The sequence below is a fragment of the Adiantum capillus-veneris genome, chromosome 22 (assembly GCF_014529385.1).
Source record: "Adiantum capillus-veneris isolate H3 chromosome 22, ASM1452938v2, whole genome shotgun sequence".
Taxonomy (NCBI): domain Eukaryota; kingdom Viridiplantae; phylum Streptophyta; class Polypodiopsida; order Polypodiales; family Pteridaceae; genus Adiantum; species Adiantum capillus-veneris.
Genome location: NC_140952.1, coordinates 32,026,592 through 32,050,049, shown reverse-complemented (window position 1 = coordinate 32,050,049; position 23,458 = coordinate 32,026,592). Strand labels below are relative to the sequence as shown.

General features: G+C 42.7%; 1 protein-coding gene across 1 annotated transcript; it reads left to right on the top strand.

Moving 5' to 3' along the window:
• Positions 1-8,767: 8,767 nt before the first annotated feature.
• Positions 8,768-12,988, top strand: LOC147429124 (uncharacterized). The gene is made up of 6 exons (XM_086496087.1): positions 8,768-9,406; positions 9,483-9,750; positions 9,836-10,066; positions 10,426-10,486; positions 11,419-11,485; positions 12,555-12,988. Exons 1-6 carry the CDS (start codon positions 9,247-9,249, stop codon positions 12,986-12,988), a joined length of 1,221 nt encoding a protein of 406 aa, XP_086352213.1. The 5' UTR covers positions 8,768-9,246.
• Positions 12,989-23,458: the final 10,470 nt, after the last annotated feature.

The window sequence follows — 23,458 nt, the reverse complement described above, 5'->3', positions numbered from 1 at the left end:
GCAACCACTCATAATCTTTGTTGGTTGTAGTATAAGTCATACACAGCAACATGGTGTAAAGGTCGACATTTTAGGATGGAAGGGATCAACAAAAAGCATTTTACTCAAGATTGTGGAATCATGGAAAAATTTGAAGATTCTAATCGATGATGGTCCTCTGATGCAGACCCTATGCTGGCGGAACTCACTTACTTCGACACGCTACAATAGATTTTGAGGATCGATTATAAAGGATTTTTTGTTGACTTGTTCGACATGCAATGGTTCAAGATAATCATGGAGGGTCGCAATGCTACTGTGCATAGAGGAGAGTCTAGTTTTCTTGAGGTGGATTCAACTAAGAAATGGACTGACCTAAGAGACACTTTCGTACTACCCGAGCATTGTGAAAAAGTAAGTATGTGAATAGTTAACATCCAATTTTAGAAGTTATGTGCTTGGAAGCTCTCATGTAAGTTATGTGGCTCTGGCAGGTGATATTTCATCCTACAAAGTCTGCATCAAACTGGTGGTACGTCATAGAGGTAGCCCCTTGTAGTGCACGGACGTATGAAGGCTACCATGTGCCAATCACAGTGGCATCAATGGAGGAGATCAGAGAAGATGCTCAGTCAGAAGCCGCTGAGGTGCTACCAGATGAGCATCAAGCTGCTACTCTCTATGGGGTGCATGAAGAGAATCTACAAAATGAAACGGAGGACATCTGTTTAAACGGAGAGCTTTATATAGATATAGGAAGTTATGCTAAGCTTTGCGAGGATGAGAGAGAGACCTCTTAAAGCCATAAATATTGTATTCAAACAATTTTGCTCCATTTTATAAATAATATTGTATTCACATGGCTTTTTGTCCATTTCTATTTATATGCGTCATTGCATCATTGTATTTAATGGTCTTTGCGTCCACTCCAGGTATGTATGCTCTAGGTATGTTCTCACAAGCAGGGACGATGAGCACTACGCTCCGAGTGCGATGGAGATTGAAACTGCAATCGCAAAGGTTTGCTCAGTATAGATGCTGCTCCTCCCACCACTAGATTTAGTTGATCGGGTGAAAGAGACACTAAGAAGCACTACTACTGCTTCTCAGCATCTCTTTCACTCGATGATTTAGATTTAGTGGTGGGGCAAGCAACTTCTATGAGCATACCTTCGCGATGCAGCTTCAGTCGCACCCGAAGTACAGTGCTTTTACAAATTCACAGAAATTCAATGAAATCTCTCTACATAGGAATCCCTCCCCCCTCTCTCTCTCTCTCTCTCTCTCTCTCTCTCTCTCTACTTGTCCATGTTTTCTTCTCCATTCATTCAATAATAAGATTAAATATTCGTGTGTTTAATGCAGGTATGGCTAATGATGAGTTTCTTTATTCTTTATCACCCCAGCAGAGACAGTGGTACGTGGAGCGTCATTGCTCTGGAGCACCATCACGCGTTCCTACGGCTTTAGCGTCTCCCTCTATTTCGGAGCATTCAGCGTGCTCCAAAGCTTCGGTGTCAACAAGACGATCTTCACACTCGTCTAGGCATCGGCGCTCTAGTGGTGGCGGCGGCGGTTGTTGTGGGGATGCCGCCGCCGATACCTCGACACCGCCTCGTGTTTGACGAGGCTCTTTACCCTCCTCTTCTTTGCCCGCCCCCACACCAGCCACGGCATCGCCATTGGCACCAGGTTTTGTGCGGCTAACGACCATTCCTAGCAGCTACACACCACTAGCTACTCCTCCAGAAGTCACTCCAGTCGACACTCCTCGCTTTGGGACCCAGACTCCAGTGGAGACACCTGAAGTTCGTACCCCCATCGACACGCCGCTAGAGACCCGTGCCGGGACACCCAAGTTGATTCATCATCGGCGAGAGGGCTTGCCTTACTCCATCGACTTCAGCGGCGGCATCATCTTGGATGATGAAGGCCAGAAGGTGAAAAAGATAAGAGTCATTGGCATGCTGCATGACGAGTTTCCCATTTCAACACGGGATGATCGCTTCAATGAAGACCTGATGAAGGTTCGAATACGCGAATACTGCAAGCACAAGCGTTTCGAAGTGCAAAAAGCAATTAAGCATGGGTGGAACAGACCAGATTGGCTAGCCAAAGAAGATTGGAAGAATGCAAAGAAAGCAGCGCGTGAGAATCCTGACAAGTGGAAGCAACAAAAAGAGGCAACCAAAGTGCGAGTAGAGGCAGGGAGCTTGTACCACTTGGGGAGCGGCGGGTGGGCATCATTTGAGGCCGATTTTGTAAGTGTTTTTGCATTGCTCTTTAGGTTTGATAGTTTAGGGTTTAGGGGTTTTTAAATTCTAACATAATGGATTCTTTCTATGTTTTGACAGTGGTCGATGACACGATGTGACCCCACACCGTACGAGCGTGAGTACGCAGGCAGAAAGGGTTAAACGCCTTGATGGACATTCTGAGTTATCGCGGCGGCATGGTTAGTATTAGGGTTTACTCTTTTCTATTCGTTGTATTGTTTTATAAATTATATGCTTATACTTACAGAAAGCTATCTTATTGTTTTTATTTTTAGAATCCAACAGATATGCCCCTTGGACGTGATGAGACATCTGATTAGACGACGCCAGTCTAGCCGTAGCTAGATAGCATTAGTTTCTTTATGTCATAGCATATGTATCATGAGATGACGTTTATACGTCTTTTTGTAACTATTGGAAACCATGTATAGTTTTTCAATAATGACAATGCTAGCTGTTGTAACTATTACATTTGCAAAGTTTAACAGACAAGTGATTTTGCCTATGATGTGTACAAGTGTCAGTGATTTACTTTCATCAATTTACTTTTGTCAGTTTTGTACCTTTATTCTGCAAACAATACTATGGATGATGGAGTTAATGGTTATATTGTCTTGTGGGTGACTACTTTGGGTCTATATCTAAGCTTGCACTTTCTTTCAAAGGTGAATCTGGGCTTATCTTGGATTCATTTAGGTTTACTCTATTATTGAAACATTCAATATGGTTGATGGGTGGCAGGGCATTCAATGCCCTACCACCAAATTTTTTTTTTCTCTCGGGTGTCGCTATATAAGGCTCTGTAGCGTCACTATGAACGTCGCTATAGGTGGCCTGTAAACATTGCTATGATCGTCACTATAGGCATCGCTATATAGCGACTTCTATAGTGACGCATATAGCGATGTTCCCGTATCGACACTGCTAGCGACGGTCTTAGCGACGTCGAGGAGTATAAAAACCCAATGTATTTTCATCGCTAACAGCGTCACAAGTGCACACAACCTCTTGTAGTGTCTAGCTCAATAACCCTATGGATGACCTACAAATTCTTTGTTATTGATCATCTACACTAGTAGCACCTGTTGTGGATTGTAGGACATCTAACCAACCCACGTGATAGGTGTGACCTGTATATAGGTTGGTTAGAGTTTCCATTTTTAGTTCATATCCTCAATTCTCATTTAGGAACACCCCATCTAGGATTAAGGTGCTAGGGGTGTCCTTTGAACTAGATGCAATGTGGCTCTCTATGGGTTGACCCTTAGTGGTCGCTAATTCAAGAGCACTCAATTGCTCTCCTAGCATGGATGTTAACATAGGGGCTTTTGCTTTTAACTCTCTTCGTTGCTCCGCCTTGCGTAAGCTCTCAATTTCCTTTTCCCTTGCTACAAGGATATATCACTCAACCTCTTGCACTTTGGCAAGGCTTCTCCCATCAGGTAGTATAACCTCGGAGGGGAATACATCTGAAGATTCAGAGGGTGCAGTGAATGGAGTATTCACGTGTACACTCTCTAGGAACATGGGCTCTACATTGGTCATGATTGGCGAATTTACTTTCCCACCCCCCTCATTTACTTCATTAGCCCCATGTTCGGAGTGAGTGTCTCTACTAAAGGTTTTCTTCAAGTGGCTAAGCACGCTCGGCCCGGACCGTGTGCATGTCTTGGCCTGAGCTATCAGGATTAAGCATTGGGTAACCCTCCATGACATCGTAGTCAGAGGAAGAGTCACTAGATGCAATACGTGGGTCCTAAGTGGTACTACCTTGGGTTCCCACTGAGGGCCTAGAGCCTAAGGTAGAGGAATAATGAGTGCACGCGTAAACAGAGACTCTCTATGTGCTCGTTCTCTAGCACACGACCAGAGCATAGGTGCATGTGAGCTCAACACTCTAGAGGTGTTCGTGAGTGCTTGTGAAGGCCGCTCACCTAGTTTTTTAGGTATTTAAAACCCACATTTTTTGTTATTTTTTGTCCCTTTTTTTAAACCAAGCCACAAAATATGGCGTGTGATAGCTCAAAATGAGCATCTTGGCTAGAGGGACACATCATAAATTATAGCCCCCGATTTGGTTACGTACAGCCCTCGAAATCCTAAAACTAGTCTTTTCCTAGGTGGGGAGAGGGCTAGATTTATTAAGTCTAAAGGGTGAGTGTGAAGGGGATGGTGGAGGACTTGATGAACTTGTCCCACATGCCCTCCCTTCACTTGAGGTCCTAGTCCTTATATATAAAGTGGTGTGTATAGTATATCATAAGACTGAGGAGTGAGACCTGGGCCTAGGCTCAGACTCACACTCGGGCTCGGGCTTCTGGTTTCGGGGAATGATCTCGATCCTTCCTTTTAAGATAAGGTTTTTTTAATGTTTATTTTGAGTTTTCTTTTTAGTCCCAAATACTTTTTTTGAGGATAATGTGGCTGCGTTGATGCGGAGCTCCCACGTGCACACAATAGCTCCTGTGAGCTCTGTCTAACCTCTTTTCAACTTACACAACTAATTAACGCTTACTACCTTTGCTAACACACTGTCAAACATAGCACACTGCACACTCACAGACAATCAACTCTTTTCGCACTGTCTACTCTACTTCTCACTGTCTACACTCACTAACAAATCTACTAATACCTGCACATTACAGATCTTGCAAACCTAACAAAAATGCAGCACCAACAAAGCTTACAGCCACTTAACATAAGCTGACAAAAACCTATTAATCTGTCCTTTATAGTCACTTAACAATAGATAACAAAAACCTGCTAATCCGCCCATTGCACCACTTAACAGTCCTCACACAACACAAGAAAAAACAAAAAAAGATGGAAGAAAGGCTTCCAGAGGTAGCACTCAGTGCTCCTCAAGCTTAATGCAAGGCATTTCCTGGCAACGGTACCAAAAATGTACGCTTTGCCATACGTGTTGAAGGTGGGAACTTGCTTGTGCAATGTGTGCAAGCCTCATTAAAAGGCTGCAAACACACAACTAGAAGATCCTAACAAGCTCAAAGGGGTAGGGGTGTGTCACTCACCGCTCAATGCTTCCGTTGTGAAGGATCATGTGTTGAAAAGAAGAAGGAGTCGTCATCGATGTCGCACTCAACCGCCTCGCCGTCGCCGACACCGTTGCAATGATCTCTCTCTCTCTCTCTCTCTCTCTCTCTCTCTCTCTCTCTCTCAAGCATACACACACACACACACACACACACACACACCTGTGTGCACACGAAGGAGAAGGAGATAGAGATGGAGCAAGAGCACTTCTTTTGAGGGGGTGGTTATGGAGCGAGCTTTAGAGCGATCTTTTTTTGTTTTGTTTCCATCACCTCTACCTCCCATTGCCGCCCCTTACCACCCATGACAACCAACACCCTAGCCCACCACTGGTGGTTGGTGGTGCTAACTCACTACCACCATCTGCCACTCCTCCTCCTACCATCACCGCCCATTGCCGCCGGTTCTCCTCCCACTCTTTTTTCTAGTGGGCTACTCAAGGACCTCCTCTCTCTCTCTCTCTCTCTCTCTCCTATCTCTTTCGCTCTCACATGTCTCTCTCTCCCCCCTCCCCCCAACACGCTCTCCCTTTCTCTCCCTCTCCCTCTCTCTTTCTTACTCTCTCTCTCTCGCTCTCGATCTCTCTCTCTCTCTCTCTCTCTCTCTCTCTCTCTCTCTCTCTGCCCTCTCTCCCTCCCTCCTCTCTCTTTCTCTCTCGCTACTCAAGGACCTCCTCTCTCTCATCCTCTGTCTCTCTCTCTCTCGCGCTCTCTCTTTATTTTGTTGATTTTGTCTCTCTTTCTCTCTCACTTGTCTATCTCTACCCCTCCCCCCACACCCACACCCACACCCACTCTCTCTCTCTCTCTCTCTCTCTCTCTCTCTCTCTCTTGCTTGCTCTTTCTCTCTCTCTCATCCTCTCTCTCTCTCTCTCTCTCTCTCTCTCTCTCTCTCTCTTTATTTTGTTGATTTTGTCTCTCTGTCTCTCTCACTTGTCTATCTCCACCCCTCCCCCCACACCCACACTCTCTTTCTCTCCCTCTACCTCTCTCTCTCTCTCTCTCTCTCTCTCTCTCTCTCTCTCTCATGCTAAGTAGAGAGGTAGAGGAGTAGAGATGGTGAGTGACGGTTAGTAGAGAGTTAGAGGAGGAGAGATCACTAAAAGATGGAAAAAAATGGTAAGCTATATTGAGCCATCTCTTTATATAACTCCTTGATACAAGTGAAATGTTGAGAGTAAGGAGGGTAGAGGTTGAAATTATTCCAAAAAACAAAGGGGAGTCACTAGCGATGTCGCTATTGCCTCCCCAAATTTTTATATTAAAAGCAATACTCCCTAGATCTTTAAGGTTTCTTTCTATAGTTTCCTACCACATTAAAACTCTGTTCTTCTTCTATCTCTCTCCCTCTCTCTCTCTCTCTCTCCCTCACTCACACACACTTTTCGTTTTTGTAAATCTCTCTCTCTCTCTCTCTCTCTCTCTCTCTCTCTCTCACACACACACACACACACACACACACACACACACACACACATATATATAAAGAGAGAGATTTATTTATTCATTTATTTATTAATATACATATGTATATATATGCATATAAATATAAATATAAATGTATATATATTTAACCCACACATATATATATATACCTTTATATATTTACATATTTATATATTTATATATTTTTACAAATAAATAAATATAGATACCTAAATGTATACTTATATTCCATGTGATTCCCAAGTGAGCTCTCTCTCTCTCTCTCTCTCTCTCTCTCTCTTTGAGGTATCTTGGGATAGTTTCCCACTAGGTGCAGGATCTGAGCTTTGTCGCTTGGAGTCAGTGGTGGTAGAAGAGCTTTCTTGCAAAGCTAACGTTGTGGCAGGAGTTCCATTGTTTGGCTGAGTGATCACATTACTAGTCATGGGTGTCATGGACAGGGTTAGTTGTGAAGGATCAAACAAGGGCACCATTGCAAATCTGTCTCCTTCATAGTGCCATCCATTGCATCACCTTTAATCATATCATCTCTTGGACTAAAAAAATTTTGAGTTTTCAACCAAGATGCGGAGTTCATCACTGAGAATCTAAGAAGATTACTATTGTTACTTTGCCCAGTGCAAAGGGAAGTTATACTTGGTCTCTTGCAGCTTGATGGTTTGTCGTGCTTTGCCTAGTGCGAAGGTAAGTTATGCTTGCGCTTTGGAGGCAAGTGATCGTGTGGGAGCGTAGGCCAATTTCAACTTTTTTGCATGGCTATATTAAAAAGCAAAATAAGAAACCAGTAGCGAGGTTGCTACTGGTTGGTACGTGGCTGGAGAGGAGGCGACTGCAGATGGGGACGGCGGGTATGCGGCATGCAGGGAGTGGAAAAAGGGGACAGCCGACTGCAGATGGCGGCATGGGGGAGCAACAGAGGGGCCGCCACCTGCTGGATAGGGGGAGCAGTAAAGTGGGAAGACAGCATGCATTAGAAAGGAGGGGCGGCCGAAAATAAGGGGTTGCTCAAGAGGCTCTCTGAGAGGGGCAGCTAGGGCATGCAGTAGAGGGGGCAGCGCTACTGTGGAGGAAAGGGGCTGCCAAGGGCGACCTGCGGAGGCCAAGGGGCTGGAGAGAGAGGGAAAGGCCTCGTCTTGGACGTAAGCAAATCGAGCCAGAGGCCGTGCTGCCTTTTTTTTTTTGGTTTTTTTAAGACAAAAATAGAGAGAGCCTCTACTTTTTTTTTCTTCTGTGCTTCGCTAAGGGCTCGCTCGCCATCAACTGGCCTCGCATGCATAGCTCTCTCGCCATCAACTGGTGTTGCATCCCAAGTAAGCTCTCTCTCTCTCTCTCTCTCTCTCTCTCTCTCTCTCTCTCTATTGCAGCCTTTTTTGGGGTTTTTTTAATACAATAATAGAGGGAGCAATAGCGATATTTCTATTGCTCCTCTAAGTTTTTTTTTTCTTTTGTGCCTCGCCAAACCTAAGCTCGCCTCAACTCGGACCACCCTAGCTTCTCCAAGGCTAATTAGCTCGCCATCAACTGGGACTCCATCCCCTCTCATGCTTCGCTCACAAGCATCGCTCACAGGCCAATTTATGCATCGCTCACAGGCCTTCCTAAGTAAGCGCTCTCTCTCTCTCTCGCTCCCTTTTTTGGGGTTTTTTAATACAAACTCACTCTCTCTCTCTCTCTCTCTCTCTCTCTCTCTCTCTCTCCGCAAGGCTTTCATCTGTGAAAGTGAAACTTATGTGAGTATCAAGAAGAACGTCACAACCTGAGGGAATTATTATGTAGTAGTATTGATATTTATAGATTTCATTTCAATTTTAGCTATAACATAATTAATGCATCCTAATTGAATCAATAAGCTTATGCATAGCATGATTATTGCTTCTTAGTCAATTGCATAAGCTTAGCTATAGCATGATTATCGCTTCTTAGTTTTTTAATGGTGTAAGTTTTGTTGCCGATTAATGAAAAAGGCTACGTAAAAACTTCCTTCATAGATATGCTATGTATGGTAAGAGCAATGGGCACAGCCAACATGGATACATTGCTTAAGGCTTTGGAGGAAGATGTTCCAGGATGGTTGCAACAAGAATTAGATGCTAAAATGAATAAGCGTGGGGGATTACGAAGACGCTGGTACAAGGTTCCTCTTATCATGCTATCCCAACTTCTATATCCGATAAGTTTCTTTGTCCTTTAGGTTATTCTCACCATGACAATGTAGTGGGTCAAACAAAGAATGAACTAATGTCACAATTCAGGCAAAGTATACAAAGGCTTTGCAATGTGTGAGTAATAAGCGAAATGAGCTGTCAACGAAGGAGTTCATTATCCATTACCGTAACGCATTCTATAAGGCTGACAACGGGCATCCGCAATTGAGGATCCTAACTTAGGAGAAGAGTGGTGGAGGTAAGACTAATAGGGATTTCTTTCAAAGGGAGTTAAGTTTACATTCACGTGCTACTTAAAAAATTTTAACATTTGTTTATAGATTGCTTATGGAGATAGATTGGAGAAGGAGACCAAAGTGGTTGACAGATGATCGAATATATATTCTTGCAAGCACCGACCTACCAGTCGATCATCGTAGCAACGTGCTAAGAGCCTTGGTTAGCGATGACCCAGCCACGTTACATCCAAGCCTAAAATCGGCACTAAGTAAGGTCATTTCGCGACAAATGTTTCAAGAAAAAGAGAGTATAGTATTAAATAACGTAGTTGTGTAATAATGTAGATGACCACTCCGTATTTTGCACTTGGTTACGTCGAGAGACACGGTGGAATCGACTTGTAAACGAGGCTACGAGACAGTATGCTTTGCTGAAGAAATCGTGCCGTCTCCTTGAAAACGACACCCTTGTGACAACTATAAGGGAGTGGCAATCGAGGTACAGTGGCACATTGTATGAAGTGGAGTGCGAGAGATTGAAAGGTGGACTCAAAGCTAACAAGCAGAAACAGAAGAAGGGTACTAACATGGCCGCCAAACAGGCATTTTACAGGTATGTAATCTTGTCCTAATTGATTCCTAAATCCTAAAAAATTTGAGTGGATGACAATAAGTATATTTTGGAAAACATATACCAGATGGGTGCGGAACATGGGTTGGACAGATAACGTTTCAGTTACAAAAGAGTGGCTCAATGTGAAGCACATTGCATGCATGTATACGGAAGAACAACATGCAGCATTGTGGCCCAAAAAAGTTTATGTTGAGTGTCCTCTTTTCATTGACTTTGCAAAGGACACATTCCCCCCAATTAGCGGGAGCAATTCAAGGAGGCAGAGACCGGCAGAGTCAAAAGACAGCAAGAAGAGGTAAAAGCATACAAAAACATAGTTAAATTATTTTCAAGTCATGTGAGGATTTAATTGCAACCCGTGAAATTAAATTTGCCAGGGTAAGAACCTACATTCCCTAAAAGGAAAAGATGGCGTGACTGAGGAGACACATAACGAAGAAGAGGAGGAGGAGGATCATGAACCAAGGCGCAGCGACGGGGAATGTCCTTTGGAGTTTGAGGATGATGAAGACGAAAGTGATGTGCCGCCTTCTCCAACTGCTAAACCTACAAGAGCCCCACAATCTACCCCGGCAAGTTTTCACACACCCTTATTGTTGCTTGAATGGAAAGGTTGTACTAATAGTACTCGTGTAATTTATATGCTCTCCACAGAGGCGCGAAGAAGGATAAAGGTCAAGTAATGGACAGAGATACTCTGATGCCTCTAAACAAGGTTAGTACATCAAGTCCTAAAGCAGGTCAAGAGGGAGACACGCAATCAATGGAAGAGAACCTATTAGCACCGAGACCCTTGTCGGCATGGAAGCCACCAAGAAGCCTAGAGAACCAAGGCACATTAATCAAGTCACCTCATCTTCCAACCCATGTACCCATGGAATCTGTGGGTATATAGAGGATCATTCAAGCTCCTAATAGTTCCACAACACGTCAAGAATCTAAACCATCCAAATACTCCTCAATACCTCCCCAACAACAACAAGAACCATTGCCATCAGAAGCTCATAGTCATTTCCTAGAGCCTAAACAAGCACCACCAACATCTCATACCACTTCAGAGCAGCCTGTTCTTCCTCTGCATGACGAGGCACATGAGCAGGCACAACGACAATGCACAGAGATTGGAGTTAATATAGGGCCTGCTCATATACACCGCCAGGAGTCCACTGAAAGTGAAGGATTGTAGGATGCCATACGCTCTAAGGAAATGCCAACAATTATCGGTCTACCTCGTAAGTATGGAATGATTGATTGTGGTATGTGTTGTGCAGTAAGCAAGGTATTTATTTTTGTGGGTGGATACAGATGATGTGAATGGCGCAATACCCGAAGTTTCAATGATGTGAATGGCGCAATACCCGAAGTTTCAACTGTATTGTCTACTGTAGCAGAGATTGGTCACCTCGAAAAGCATGCTTTTCTTGTTGGCAGTGAGCAAGTGTATAGCAACAAAGAGAAGATATCTTTAATTATTTAGAATACCGTCACTTACCTGTTTGTTATATCCAAATGTCATGGTGCAATGCAACACTCCACCTCACGATGAAGTGCACAATTCATTGGCACATAGCTCTAGTATGTTAACAACCTGAGGTAGTCCTGGTATTACTGTCTCACCCTACTAACTGGATATTCATTTCTTTAAAGTCAGATTTTGTGGTTTTAGCTATTGATCCTATGGGAGCAGCTGACAAGACGGGCAAGGGAGATGCAGGTTGCGATGCAATATTTTGTCATCTACCAACGAACACAAGCGTCGTCGGGATAACATTACCCAGTATCCCCAAAGGGAACCATTTTGAACTCAATCAAATCCAAAGGTTTTTTGTATTGCCAGGGAGTATCTTGATGAGAAGGGAAATCTAGTGTTGATATTTCGTCAAGAACATGCATGGGCATTAGCGAGCTTAGCAAATCAAAATGGGTATTATCTTGACCATACAACTATCGTCCTGTGTGCTACTCCATTCAGCCTTCATGGTGGTGTTGCGGTAGGTAAAACTATTTTCTTGCTTTGGAAAATTAGTGTGTGATAGAGTGTGTCCTCATTATGAGTCTTAAGTCCCACAGATGCGATGCTTGGAAATCGTTGTATTTCGCAAAATTGGTGCCTACACTAGATTGAATCAAAAGCGTGATTCAGACGTTATCTGTGATCACTACAACACCAGTCATTGGCAACTCAAAATGGATGGCTGTCCTTGGCGAGGTATGCCGTGAGTTTTCAACAAGTTCACCTCCATTGTATTTTCTTATCTAAATTTCCAGACATGCATCTGGAATGATGATATCTCTTCAGGGGGCATGGAGAGAAGTCCAACTTTACACGAGAAGCTACTCTCTTTCTATATAGAGGAGGGTAATGTAGTATTATATATGTATGTTGGTTACGGTCTTCTTGCACGTCCGGGGCTGCGAATGGGTCGACATGTACTATTGCTAGATTGACAAGAGTCAATGGAAGAATTGCAACATCTATGTAATGGTAAGTGTCTTTCTTCCTCGAGTAGTGTGAAAGAAAAAATTATGTATCCCTCCTAATATGATGCTAAGTAAGATCCATTTGGTAATTGATCGTCGTGAAGGCACATGCACACTTCCTTCTTGCCATGCCAAAAGGAAACTCATAGTGTCCGATGTTAACGGTGTCCTGTTGAAACGGTGGTGGTGGGAAAGTGCACCTTCCCACGTTGCAAATATTCTTAATGTATTGCGAATGGGTGTATCATTACGACCAAGGATATTGCTATTGCTGAGGGTGATGTTTGAGCTATTCAATGTAGGGGTTTGGAGCTCCATGCAAGAGCAAAATCTCACCCCAATTATCGATTTATTTAAGAGTAAATACAAAGAGGCTGGGTATGGTGAGATATTTTTCAAGTTTTTCCTGCATCAAGGACACTGTGAAGAGAGGCACTGTGAAGACAAGCATCCAAAATTCAATTTGGTGTTTGTGAAGAACTTTAGATCTGAATTGGTAGCCTCATACATCAAGGACCCTCTGGACACCATTCTAGTAGATGACAATCCTGAGAAGGCAATTGAAAACCCACCACATATGCTTGTCACAGTAAGGAGTTACGATGGAGCGAGCAACGACAATGTGCTCCTTATGAATTTACTCCCATATCTAGAAGGTCTTCATGCATATCCTGGGTTAGCATCAGATTGTATCGAGAATACGCCTTTCAAACAAGGTATGCAATGTGTGTCATAGGATTCATTTAATAGGTGATTGGTTTCAAATACTGTCTTCTACGACTTCTTAGTAAACTTTCAGTATTAATGTAGTTTCTGCTAAGAGCATTGTCCCTAACCAAAATTTCATTGTAGTTTCTACAGCGCATGGTGGGGAAGTTGAGCACACAATGGAGGCGACACATGGTCTTGGAGGAGATGCGGTCATGGCACATCCTAAAATGTGATGAGGGAACCAAGATAATTGTGTACACAACAATGTTTAGCTGCTATATTGTAACTCAATGTCATCAAATAAATAAAAATATTTGGGTCATTTATTATTCTCCACTCTCTATCTTTGTTTTAATCTATTTGGATTTAGATATGTACATGTGATGAGGGACCAAGATAATTATGCCACAGCAATGTTTAGTTGTTAACGTCATCAAATAAATATAGTTATTTGGGTCATGTATTACTATCCACTCTCTATCTTTGTTTTAATATATTTGGTTTTAGATATGTACAGAAGAGAGAGAGAGTGCGTGAGAGAGACAAAGAAAGAGAGAGGAGAAGATGAGGGATGGAGAGAGAGAGAGAAAGAATGAGAATATTGTAGCCTAAATGATTTTAGCATGTGATAGCGTGAACATGCACCCAAGCCAGAGTAATTGTTTTCTTTCTGGTTCAATTTGATAGAAAACCACATCGCAATGTGGGGGAGGGGTAGGGATTGGTGGGGTAGAGTAGAAGTGTCATAAAATCTAATATCTAATATCTAACCAAACCAAATGATTTTCTCATATTAAATTGATCACTTAATGTGGGAGAATAAACGGGAACAAGTGTTAAGATATAGACATGTGCTTAAAGATCTATCTCAACACAGGGCCAATGGTAAACGAGCCCAAATGAGAGATGGTCTATCAAAGAGCAAGGCTAACAAATGGAGCATAAGACCTTAGGGTTAGCTTCATTGAAGACCTCCAATAATGTGTGTAAAAGTCCTTTGACCTTAAGTAAGCTACGGCTGAGAGCTTGAGGCGCGGGAACCCGACCCAGCTCGAGGTGCTTGTTCTGCTTGTCATGCTTGATGACTAAGGTGCTTGAGGTCTTGATGATTGAGGTGCTTGATATGCTTGAGGTGCTTAATGATTGAGATGCTTGAGGTGCTTGACATGCTTGAGATGCTAGGGTTGCACTTGAGGAGAGAACCCAACCCAAGCTTAAAGTGCTTAAGAGCCAAGCTTGTGGTGGGAACTGGGCCTATGCATGAGGGGCTTGAGGTGTCAAAAAGTCAAATATTCAATCCCTACAAGGAGGGGACGAGCCCTACATGAGGGGGGATGAGAGAGAACACCCACACACTCACACAAGGCATGCATGGTACAAAGAAAGCAAAAGGAACACTTGTCAAGTTCCTCCTCATGTTGCTCTCATGGTGTGCCTGAAGCCTATTGGTTGGCCACCCAAGGGGTCCAATAATAATTTAGGAGATTTAATTAATTGATTTAGCATTTATCTAGCCCTCTCTCTCAAAGGGGAAAGGGGGACACTTGTCTTAAGGCTACCCTTGCTGCTTGTAATGCCTCCTGCTTATGATTGGCTACGCCTGGAGGGGTCCAATGAGCTTCAAGCATGAGCTACAAGGGGGGGTCGACCCAAGAAATCTAGGGGGTTGCTTAGGAGGTATACTCACCCACACACACTCACAAACACTCTCATGGTGTGCTATGCAAAGTGCAAGAGCTCCCTCTCCTTCTCCAAGCAAGTAGAGGTTGAGAGCCTACATCAACACTCTTGGATATGGAGTGCAAATCCAACCAAGATCCATGCTTCAATGCTTAAGCTTGCCATCTCCTTCTTCTTCATTACTATGCTATTATGTATGCTAGCAACAAGAGTTATGATAAGTGAGGAACTAATTTTTTCTCCTACAAATGTTTCTTCTTCCTCTTCCCTACCCTCATTCCCTACTAGCTCTCTCCACCTTCGAAGGTGTTTGAGGTCTTGGGATAGTTGAAGCTTTCTTCAAGTTTATGTTATGTTTGTGATGCATGAAGCTTTCCATCTTCATTGCATCACCTAGGTCACAAGGAACACAAAGATTGTATTGTAACAAGTCTCTCTTAATGGGAAAAATCATAATACAAATGCCTATTGGAGGGGGGCTCCACATAAATCCGGTCCTCAATTGTTGTCATGTTCTCTAAATTCTCTCTCTTGCAAAAGTATTTTTCATGCCAAGTTAACTAATTGCTATGATTATGTTGCTATCTTCAATTATGTTCACCCGCTATATATGCTCACAAAGTCATTTCTCAAAAGTACTCTCATTAATTTCCGCTACTCTCAAATTATATAGGCCAATTCCATTACATTGGTATCATAGCATTTGGTTTCTCTTTTCTTGGTTAAGAAGAGAGGTCCTTAAGTAGCCTATAAATGGTTGATGTTGTTAATTATATTAGGGTAAGTGGAACTAGGATCTATTATCAGTTTTGTTGAGCCCACTATGTGGGGGATGGTGCACACCTCGAGAGCTTTGGACTTAATAATGGAGTATTTTTAGACTTGCCTACACGGCTTTACCATTATTGAGCCATAAGAAATCCGAAAGGAGCTAGCCCTCAGCAACTCTGCTATGTTAGACCTACTCCTCTACTCTCTATAATTAACCACTTCGAGCCGTGGGTGTAGATACTTAAGAGCCGATTTTCAAAGGCTAAGAGGAGTGGCAACTAAGGTTTTGAATTTCCAAAGCATACACTAAGTACATACATAAATTTTGTTAACATGGCTGAAAATAATCAAGAGAGTAGAACGAACATTGATAGTTTTTATTTTTCACATGAAGGTGCTAATGATGATGCTCCCATGTTTGTGAATTATCTCGTCACTGGGTTGCAGCAAGCTATGGGCAACCCTGCTTTGCAAGCCGAAGTTACTCAACAACTTTGTGCTTATGGAATTTCCCTTCCTCTCCAAGAGGAGAGAGAGCTTACGAGGCCTCTTGAAGAGACCCCCAAAAGAAGACTCTCTCCCATTCGAGAGGAGGAATCCAAAGAGCAAGAAAGCAATGAAAGTTTAAGTTCCTCTGAAGATGTGGCTCCACGAAGACGGCGGTCTAGACGATCGCCCACTCTTGCCAAGAGGAAAAGATCAACACATAGTCCTTCTCCTCATCACTGTGAAAGGCAAGAGAGGAAACAAAGGAAGAAAAGGGCTAGGAAGAGGTCACCCTCTTCTCCTTCTTCTTCACCTTCCTCCTCTTCCGACGAAAGTTATGGATATTCTCCTAGAGAATACAAGAGGGGAGGACATCGCAAATCATTTCTTGCATGGCGAAGGTCACAAAAGCTAAAGAAGTTCAAGGAAGGAGGAAAGAGTATCTCTTTTCTCACCTATGATGGAACCTTTGGTGCTACCGACAAAGTGTTGGCCTTCATCCAGCAATTTGATGCGGCCTTTGGAGACGAGGGCCTCACAGAGTCCTCCAAGATACGCCATGTAGCTATGCACTTCCAAAAATCAGCTCGTCAATGGTGGGCTAGCCTTCGTGGAAATGGTGAAGCCCCAAAGACATGGAAATACGAGTTTCCATCATGAAGAAATTCCTTGCAAGCGATGCAAAAGACAAAGTGCTTACTGAATGGCGCAGCTTGAAGCTTCTCTCTCATGAGTCTATCCACAAGTACGTAGACAAGTTTTGGGACTTATATCTCAAGGCTACCGTCTTTCAAAAGATAGAATTTGCCAAGCAAAGGCAGCAATTCTGTGCGGGATTACTTGAAGAGATGGCCGAATACATCAACTCTCAACGGCCTGATACTATCAGCGAAGTAATCCATCACACCATGGTTGCTTCACGCATCAATTTCCATCAAGGGGCTACACGTAATGTCAAGCCCATGGAAAACAAAGAGAAAAATGATGCAAAGAGGAAAACCAATGTTCAAAATACTTCCCAAGTCACTTCCAACAACAACAACAATCGGTCCAAGGAGAAGGGAGTTTACAAAGGTAAAAAAAAACTCTCTCCTAAAGATCTTGAAGCTTTTCGCAAGGACCATAAGTGTTTCAAGTGTGGAGAGCAAGGACATGGCTATCGTTCTTGCCCCAAGAACAATACTCGCAATGAGACTCCTAGGGCTTCCACCATCGAAGCTCCAAAAGAGGATGCTCATTGCAAAGGATCATCACTTTCTTATGCTTGGGGAAAGGTAAGAGATCATGATGCCTTCATCTTGTTTGACCCTGGCTATACTCTGAACTTCATATCAATGGAGCATGATGCCTTCATCTTGTTTGACCCTGGCTCTACTCTGAACTTCATATCAATGGAGTTGGCCACCAAGTTGGGCATTCAAGCTTTTGAGATGGGAGATATGGTAATGGCCGACGCAGCTTTCAAGGGACAGCAAGCCTCTGTTACTCCCTTGATTGGGAAGTTGAGGCTTCATGTCCAAAGCTATGTCGACAAAGAATACTTCTTCATCTCTCCTCTCCAGCATGAGGATGCTATCCTAGGGGCGCCATGGTTTGATCGCATGGTTGCCAACATGAAGTTCCCTGAAAGGAGAATCTACTTCACCTATAGGGGAAAGAACATGTATATAGATGCTAGTGAGTGTGGTCACACTATTCCACTTGTAAATCCTCTTGCTTTTGATAAGTCAATGAAGAGCTCAGTTTCTGCGTACATGATTTTTGTCAAAGAGTCTCTAAAAGATACTAGTGTTCATCAAATGTAAATTGTAGGAATCAAGAAGAGTTAGACTTGTCTAATTTTCTAAAATGATTCCAAGATGTGTTCATCGATGATATCCCTATGGAATTACCTCCAACACGAGGGGATGATTACCATCGCATTGACCTCCTTCCAGGAAGCTCACCACCTAACAAACCTCCTTATCGAGTCTCACAAGCTCAACATGAGGAGATCATGAGGCAAGTACAAGAATTGGTATACAAAGGTATGGTGAGGCCTAGTTCCTCTCCCTTTTGTTCTCCAGTCCTTTTAGTGCAAAAGAAAGATGGTACATACCGTATGTGTGTGTACTATCGAGCACTAAACCATATCACTATCAAAAACAGATTTCCCGTGCCTTGGGTAGAAGATCTGTTTGATAAGCTACAAGGCTCTACCTACTTCAGTAGGATTGACCTTAAGAGTGGCTATCATCAAATAAGGATAGTGGATGAAGATATCTTAAAGACCGCATTTCGCACAACATTTGGTCTTTATGAATATCTAGTCATGCCTTTTGGCTTGACTAATGCACCAGCTACGTTCAATCGTCTGATGGAGAAAATTTTTCGACCATACCGCAAATTCACTGGAGTGTTCTTTGATGATATCATCATCTACTCCAAGTCTTTGGAGGAACATAAGTAGCATCTCCAAGTGATTTTTCAAGCATTAAGGGAGAACAAGCTTTTTCTCAACCAAAAGAAAAGCGAATTCTTCCTTCAAGAGATTCAATACCTAGGTCATATTATCTCTCATGATGGTATCCGTATGGATCCATCAAAGTTAGAGGTAATAAAATCATGGCCTAACCCAAGAAATCTACATGAGCTAAGAAGCTTTATTGGTATGTGCGCATACTGTAGATGCTTCATAGAAAAATTCTCTCAAGTAGCAAGACCACTACACGACTTAACTAAGAAGAACGTTAAGTATGTATGGACTGCTAAGGAGCAAAATGCTTTTGATAAGCTCAAAGAGAAGCTTACTTCCCAAACAGTCCTCATGCTTCCGGATCTCTCAAAGCCATTTGAGGTCCAATGTGATGCTTGTGGTGATTGCCTTGGAGCAGTTTTGCTTCAAGAAGTGCATACCATAGCATATCAGAGCCGAAGGCTCAATACTAATGAACGAGTCTTGGGCATTTATGAGAAAGAGCTTTTAGCTATTCTACATGTCCTAAACACATGGAAGCACTACCTATTGGAGACTCCATTTATCCTACGAACCGACCACCAAAGTCTCAAGTATTTCATGACGCAAACCAAGCTTTCCGACAAACAAATGAGGTGGACAAATTTTCTTTCGTAATTTAATTTCCATATTGCTTACATAGCTGGTAATCACAATCAAGTGACCGATGCACTTTCACGACGACCAAAAGTTAATGCGGTGTCTATAGCTAATCACAATGATCTATCCTTTATGATAGATGAGTATGCTACTGACCCTGACTTTAGAGACATAATGTCAACCCTTGCTTTGAGGAAGAAAGAGGAATCATTCACCTTTCAGGATGGTTATCTTGTCCACGGCAATAGGCTATGTGTTACCCATTCCCTTCGTGAGAAAGTTATGTATGAATCCCATGCTCCTCCATATGCGGGGCATAGAGGTATTCAACCTACTCTCCGAGGAGTAGAGACGTACTTCTATTGGCCTACCATGAAAGTGGACATACAAGAGTATGTTTCAAAATATGTAGTATGCTAAAAGACCAAGTATGATAGAGGGAAGCAACCTGGATTACTCCAGCCATTGCCTATCCCAAATTCACCATGGGAGAGTATATCCATGGATTTCATCTTTGGATTACCCAAGTCTATCCATCGGAATATAGGAATATGGACAATAGTCGACAGGTTTAGCAAGCAAGCATATTTTATTCCTATCAAAAAGACCATTCAGGCACGTCAAATGGCAACTCTCTTCATATCTCAGATTTTCAAGCACCATGGATTACCCACATCCATCCTGTCAGATAGAGATCCTAGAATGACCAGTAATTTCTGGAAAGGTCTCTTTGAAAATCTAGGAACAAGATTGAATTTCTCTTCGGCCTATCACCCACAAACGGATGGCCAAAGTGAGATAGCCAATCTTAAAATAATCGATCTACTCAAGACTTATGTTACCGAAGTAGATCAACGCTCACAATGGGAAAAGTAATTACCTCTTGTAGAGTATGCCTACAATAATACCGTACATACTTCTACGGGAAAAGCACCTTTTGAAATCATTGAGGGAAGACCTAAAAGTCCCTTGCTACTCAAAGTACATGGGAAGATCTTCGCCGCCGATGAGTATAGCCGTGACCTACAAGAATCTTTTCAAAAGATTAAGGAGGCTATATCCATCTCTCAACAAAAGGAAAAAGCTACTACTGATAAGCACAGAAGAGCCTTAATGTTCAAAAAAAATGATTGGGTCTTACTCAACTTTCCTAAGGCTCGATTTAGGCAAACGACGGGCAAAAATCCTACGGGCCATCAAAAGTATTATGCTAAACTAGCAAAAAGATACTATGGTCCTTTCCAAATCTTGAAGCCCATCAATGAGACGGCTTATCAACTCAAATTGCCCAACCATTGGCTCATACACAATGCCTTTCATGTAAGTCTACTTAAGCCCTACAAAGGAGAGCCACCAACTGAACCAATTATTGAAGACCCTCCCGAAGTTGAAGACCAAGAAGAGGTGCTACAACCCGAAGCTATCCTTCGGCATGAAGACAAGGTACTATGACATGGTAGGATTATCCGACGGTATCTTATTAAGTTCAAAAATTATCCTTTTGAAGATGCTAGATGGATGCAAGGAATACAGCTTAAGGATAGTATGGACCTTGTCAATGCTACATTAGAGTAAGAAAATGTACAAATTTCTTTTAAATGACTCATGTTTTTGTCTTATAAGACTAGTCCTCTTTTTAATTGTGCACAAATTTAACTAGTATGCATGCTTAGAATCATGTTTGTGATGACGTCGAGAGGAGAAGATGGAGGAAGAAGGTGGAGGGGAGGGAGGATGTTGGAGGAGGAGGCTGAGGAGGAGAAGCAAGTGGAGGGGAGGAGGCACATGGGCGGCAAGAGGAGGAAGGAGAGCAAGGGAGGGCGGCCCAAAAAGGGGAAAAAAAAGCTCGCTCCATTGAGCTTGCTCGAAGATCTAACTCTACGGTTGAGTGTGTATGGCTCAGACGCCTTATGACTAATTTGGGTGTTGGACAAGACACTGCCAACACTATCTACACTGACAGTCAAAGCGCATTGGTGATTGCGAGGAACCCAATTTTTCATGCTCGCACAAAGCACATTGAGGTGCATTACCACTATATCACGGAGAGGCTCTCAGCAGGAGAGATCAGCTTGGCTTATGTGCCAACACAGGACAACCTTGCAAACCTTTTCACAAAGTCATTGTCTTGTGAGAAGCTCGAAGTTTTCTGCAAAGATTTGGGCTTACTCCCCTTTGTGGACTGATCATATCCTCAAGGCATGGCACTTCCCTTTACTCATGTGCCAGCTCTCATTCACCGCATCACTCCAGGGGGGATTTGTTACCATATACATGTGGTAGTGATGTGTGTGAACACACTAGGACCGCTGGGGCATTTTTTCCCTCTTTAGGAGGTTTTTTCCCTGTGCATTGTATATACGCCCATCACTTTAGGTCTATCCATCTTTCCATTGCACACCAAGTAGCACATTCTCTATTGTGTGCCTTGAGCTTCCTTCGTCTTCTCCAAGCTATGTGTGTTTCTCTGCAACCCTAATTCCAATAGTTTTCTCTAGTTTAAGTTGCCTCGTCCCTAACAATGATGCCAAAATGTGGGCTGATTGCCAAGTCTCACCATATTTGTGGTAGTAGAGCGAGAACCACAGATACATAAAATGTCAATCCATGGGACACCGCTGACCCGACTTGTGCATGAAGGCTACAAGAAGTTGTCAATCCCTTAGAAATACCAGTCACAACTTACTACTCCCAAGTGTCAATCTCTAGTGAGTGTCAATCACCAAAAGCTAGTTTGCCAGCCGCAATCACACATGCACCCTTAGTAGTCCCTCTGTAGCATTGGTGTTGAGCCATCCATTGCTGACCAATGACCACTTCTTCCACTAGGTGTGCCTTGTCCATGGTTTCAAATTGATTGAAGCCAATGGTAATGTAAATGACTCCTTTGCTTGCACCACAGGACTTTGTTGTAGTCTTGATAGTTGTTGAGAGCTCTCCATGTTGATGCCAAATGCTTTCAAACATCATGTTTGAATTTTCATCTTTGTCAAGTAGTGCAGTATATCTTGAACAAAAGCCATTTGCATAGTAAAGCACTTTTGCAATCCTTATGGTAGATAAGTTGGTTGTTGGGTGTAGTATGTGTAAAAACCTTTGTGGAGGAAGATTAAGTACCTTTAAAGACCTGTACTCTTGAGGGGTGCACTATGGAATCATGTTAATGTATAACGTGAGTTTGAAAGGAGGGCTTTTAAAATACAAAAATTTTAGGCAATTTAACAGAGATATATTAAAATAAGGGGGTTTTATATTCAATTTTGGAATTTTTTTCTAAAACAAGGGATCATTTTATTCATTCAAACATGTTAAAAGAGGGGTTTTTTTAATACCTCGTGAATGTACGTTATATAAGGTACTGAATGGTGGACCCCCGAGCCTGTACTTGACTTGCAGAGGGGATTTTACTTGGGAGGGTCACTATATGTTAAACCTACATATTATGTGCGTTCAAAGACTATTTATAAAACCCCATCGCTGTGCGTTTTCACCCGTAAAAGCGATCCTTTTCCTATTGAATCTGTAAAATAATTTTCAAGAAAATTTCAACACCCATCTGTATATGAAAATGTGAGAAAATATAGAATAATGTAATCCATACTGTTGAATCTACATGATAGGCATTATGTTAATGTAGTGAACCCCTCCCCCCCCCCCCCCCCCCCCCCCCCGGCTGAGACGGGGAGGTTTTAGTTGATTGGCACTTGCTTTGGTGTAGTTGGTCCAATTAATCCTTGTTTCTTAGCGGCTTCAAGCATCTATTTGTTGAGAGATTTAAGGGTCTCTTTTGGTGGACTCGAGGGACAGACTCTATATATAAAAGGGAATGCCACCTACAAACAGACACTCTGAGAAAAACCCTTATTCATATCTTATATAAGGTATGAAAGAACACCCGCCCCCCCCCCCCCCCCCCCCCCCCCCCCCCTTTTTTTTTAATGCTTGCATGGTTTACAATTTTAAAACATTAGGATACCCTTGACTTATAATATAAGATTTTGGACTCAAGTGACTATCAAAATGTTACCAGTGCGATGAACGTCTATAGCATAGCTATCTTGAACTAACATAGCCTAATCTCAATACTCAAGGAAGCAACCAAGATGGGGCACAAAGACATGTTGAATTGCAAGCACAACAATTATTGTTGCAAGAAAATGCACTTAGGAGCATTAACAAATCATCTCTAACGGTCCATCTACAAGCATATGCTTGATCATTGCTCCTGCTAACTACTCGAAAGTCGTCAACTAACTGAGCTTGAAATGTCGAGAAACCTTGGGAGACGATAGGTGGGGACGAATAGAACCTATTTGGACCCTAATTCCTCATTTTTGAGAGGTACATGAATTGTGACGCATCATTTTGGAGGTCAACAAAACATGAACAAAAGTGGTCTAAAGGCATCTTTCAAGGCCTAGTTTCACAAATTTAGTATTGTCGAGGTCACCTCGAGGACAGGAT

Bases quoted from the DNA above. Each gene is read 5' to 3' on its own strand.
- LOC147429124 (XM_086496087.1), top strand. From the start codon at position 9,247: ATGGAGATAGATTGGAGAAGGAGACCAAAGTGGTTGACAGATGATCGA. The intron at 9,751-9,835 runs GTATGTAATCTT...AACATATACCAG, and splicing joins GCCAAACAGGCATTTTACAG to ATGGGTGCGGAACATGGGTT. The intron at 11,486-12,554 runs GTTGCGATGCAA...TATTCAATGTAG, and splicing joins GACGGGCAAGGGAGATGCAG to GGGTTTGGAGCTCCATGCAA.